This window comes from Octodon degus, unplaced genomic scaffold, assembly GCF_000260255.1.
Source record: "Octodon degus isolate 3935 unplaced genomic scaffold, OctDeg1.0 scaffold00146, whole genome shotgun sequence".
Taxonomy (NCBI): domain Eukaryota; kingdom Metazoa; phylum Chordata; class Mammalia; order Rodentia; family Octodontidae; genus Octodon; species Octodon degus.
The window spans coordinates 6,571,154-6,575,184 of NW_004524722.1; the positions used below are offsets into that span (position 1 = coordinate 6,571,154).

At 36.6% G+C, this 4,031-nt stretch overlaps 1 protein-coding gene across 1 annotated transcript; it reads right to left on the reverse strand.

The window, feature by feature from the left end:
* Positions 1-1,836: 1,836 nt before the first annotated feature.
* Positions 1,837-2,787, reverse strand: LOC101575117 (olfactory receptor 52E8-like). The gene has a single exon (XM_004642129.1). It carries the CDS (start codon positions 2,785-2,787, stop codon positions 1,837-1,839), a length of 951 nt encoding a protein of 316 aa, XP_004642186.1.
* Between the last annotated feature and the right edge of the window lie 1,244 nt (positions 2,788-4,031).

Genomic DNA, 4,031 nt, shown 5'->3' on the forward strand with positions numbered 1-4,031 from the left:
AATTTAATACTTTCTATATTTCCTATTTAAAAATATTTTCTATCAAATTATTTTCTCTATGTTTCATTATGAATATTTTCTTCTGGTTAATATCTGCTTGTTATCTTTTCATAGGAGTATAAGTTGTTGCTATCTTACCTATTAAATACGTAGTTTAAATTAATGATTCTATAAACAAATTTCAGGGCATTGACAGGTTAGTTCAGTTAACTCAGCCACCTTTTTGAGCAAAATTAGTCAGAGGGAAAGGAATGTGGTTCTATCCCCAGCACCACATGCTGCACCAGACCCACCCTACGGCAGTCTGAGGCAGCCAAACAAAACAAAATGAAAAAAATAAGAATCCAAAAAGTAAATTTTAACATTGCTATCACTTTCCAGTTCCAGACTAAAAATCTTCATTTTCACATCCAATTTATTATCTAGAATGTTCACAATTATTTTGTTTGTTTTTGAATATTCTAATCTGATCTATTCAATTAGTTGGTTTTGGTAATGGCTACTCTTTCCATATGCATCTGTATATATGTGTATATGTATATAATGAAATTCTTGATATTATGAAGGAAAACTTGTAAGAATGCTTTGAAAATATTAATATTGTTGCCTTTAAAAAAATAGTTGTACTTTGATTTTCTTCTAGACCATTACAGTAATGGTACATTAACTCAGTCCAATAGAGAATCAAACTAATTATAAACAAAACTCCACACTACTTTGTGATGTCTGTTCTGATCTGATTTACCTTTCTTCCTCAGGTCCTTCCATGGTATATTTTATTTCCTGTATTCCTCAGCAAACTTTCATTGAATAAACAGCAATTAATCCTACTCAATTCATGGTGCTGCTGAAGCACTCACAGTGTCACCCTCTCAGAGAGCTCCTTTAAAATATAAAATGCAATGTGTATGATAAGGAAAGCAAAATTAGGGACAGGCTTCATCCATCTCAACTCTGTTATTTCCTCAGTGCTTGACATTTTCAACTTTGCTGTTACTTCTTCAGTGTCTTCACATGTATTTTTACATTCTGTCCAAATTGTTTAGATATTTTACGTGTCAGAAACATTGATATAAGCTAGCTTTGTCCTTGCTGGATACCCTGTCCTAAAAATTGTATTACTAAACTCAAGTTATCAACAGTTATGTGGACTGAATTAGAACTTTTACTGCTTTATATTGTGCATAAATTGTGCTTTTCATACAGTTTGATACCCTTTTAACTGTTCCTTAAAAAATTTCTCCCTTTGAAAAGCAAATTTATCATCCTTCTAAAAATTTTTTAAAATGTTTTCCCTCTCAGATAGATTGTGATGTGCTTCTCACTGTGCAACAACAGTGTTGTCAGTGTCTCCCTCTTGTTTGCACAATTCCACCTTAAATAAAAATATGATTTTACACTTTTTCTTACAGAATGATCTAACAGCATTTCTCTGTGCACAAAGGAGGAGTTATCTTTCTATATGCTTTATAACTGAATGCACACATTCACTATGCTGATCTCTGCTCAGTACACTGGTTGACCAGGAGTTTGGAAATAGTAATGTTTTGCTCTCCTGAAAAAAGAGCACTACTTATTCTGAAAACAATTTTTCCTTTACTTTACAGTGTTGACTACTTGTCAATAATGATGTATATATAATCTTATTTATACTTCATTTTTCATTCAATCTATGCTTGAAGGTGACTAGAATTAACAACTTATGATAGAAAACAACTTGAAAGAGAAACTTAGCCAGATGTTTGTCAAAAATATCCTTATGAATGTGTATAGCTAATTTTTATGAAAAATATTTTTTATTAAATTTAGATCTTATGCATTGTTAATTTGAGTGAACTACTTTTTATTCAATATCTTTTTACCAAAGAGACTCTTCACTCGCTCTTGGATCTGCTTAGTTCTAATTCCATAGATGACCGGGTTGAGGGCAGGTGGTATGACTACATAGAGATTAGCCAGGAGGATATGGATATATTGAGGGATGTTATGACCAAAACGATGGGTGAGGACAGAGAAAAGAAGTGGACCAAAGAAGGCTAAGATGACACAGATGTGGGAGCTACAGGTATTAAGAGCCTTCAGGCGGGCATCTTGGGAAGGGAGGTAAAAGACAGTGCATAAAATCCTCGCATAGGAGATAATGATAAGGAGCACATCCAGAAATAAGATCGAAATATTTCCAAGACCATAGTAGATATTGGCACTGATGCTGGCACATGCCAGACGTGCCACTCCCATATGCTCACAGTAGGTGTGACGGATGACTCTATGTCCACAGTAAGGCAGCCGCAGGAGGAGAAATGTGATAGGAGCAATCATGCCAAAGCTTCTTAGAACCACGACTGCAGCAATGACACCAACAATCTTGTTGGTGAGGATCATGGTGTACCTGAGAGGGTTGCAGATAGCCACATAGCGGTCAAAGCCCATTGCGAGGAGTACAATGCTTTCCATGACTGTGAAAAAGTGGATGAAAAAGACTTGAGCAACACAGCATCCAAAGCACAGTTCCTGAAGGCCAAACCAGAAGATGCCCAGCATCTTGGGGATAGTAGCAGTAGAGAGACTCAGATCAACTGCTGACAGCATGGCCAGAAAGTAGAACATGGGCTGGTGGAGGCTGTGATCAGTGCAAATTATGAAGAGAATAACAATATTTCCAACAAGAGCAATCAGATACACAATGCAGAAGGGAAAGCCAAGCCAGATTTGAGCAGCTTCCAATCCTGGAATCCCCAGCAATAGAAATGAAGAAGGATGGAGCTCTGTGGTATTGGGAGAAGACATTTTTCTACAGGTTGTTGGTTATCACAGTTTTCAAAGTTGTTGTCAGTTGCCACTGGGAAATTCATCTCAGCTCTGTTGTCATCTACAACATTTTTTTAAATCCTGAAATAAAGAATTGGTACTAGGAATCAAAGACTCAAAGACATCAATTGCTTTGCCTCCATAGATCCTAGTACACTGCTCATCCTGACTGAAAATATGATAAGCTAAACTGCCAAACAGAAGTTAACGTCATGTTTTGAGCTGAGACAAAGTGAATGCACTTGTTCCTCTCAAACTGAAGACCTAGACATGAGCCAATAAATTGATAATAACTCCTACCACAATAACAAAGCTATCATTAATTTGGTATCTACTATTTTTCAGACTTTGTGCCTACAATTATTTACATATATCATCTCCTTTAGATCTCCACACACATCATTGACACAAATTCTGCTGATAACTAGTTTTATGGAATGGAAAGAATTATCTTCCCATTGTTCAAAATTTTCTTGCTACTGGAAATAATGGGAAAACAAAATAAGATGTGAGAAAGAATAAAAAAGATCAGTATAGTCAATGTTTCATCAAGAAGAATAAATCTTCACAATTCATACTATCAGATCTTGATAGTGTATAATGCTTTATGAAAACTGTGTGTTAGTAGCAAAAGCAAGAGGAAAACAGGTGGGCAGTCCAAAAAGCAGGATGACGAAGAAGAGGAACAAGAGGATGTGGATGTGGAGGGGGAGGAGGTGGATGACGAGGGGGAGAAGAGGGGGAGAGGTATAGAGCTGAGAGTCTAAAAGCAGGTCTACACATTTCTTAGGGCCAATGTATCTAAAGATAAGGTGTCCAAAAGTGGGAAGATAAACTTTCTAAGGCAAAATGGTCAGCTGAATTTCCTATTTAAGAGAGTGCTGGGGCCGAATTATTCAGGCATACAGTGATTGTGATGTGATTTCAGTAAATACCAGGGTGACTGACAGTACACGGCATAGAAACCTCTGCTCTGATGCATATTATTGATTTCTACACAATGGCTGTGCTCTGCACTAGCATCTGGTATTTCCAGTGCCTAGTTAAAAAAGATACTTCTATCAAGTGGAGTAAATCAGGTCACATACATCTGAACTATGGTAGGTGCCCAAAAAGTACTTTTCTTTCCAGTTTATTCTCAGCCTATTGTTCCTTCTTCCTCCTTGAAACCAGTAACATGCCCCACTTTCTACTCACCTCGAGTGCTCTAGTTCTTAATTCAA

Bases quoted from the DNA above. Each gene is read 5' to 3' on its own strand.
- LOC101575117 (XM_004642129.1), bottom strand. From the start codon at position 2,787: ATGTCTTCTCCCAATACCACAGAGCTCCATCCTTCTTCATTTCTATTG.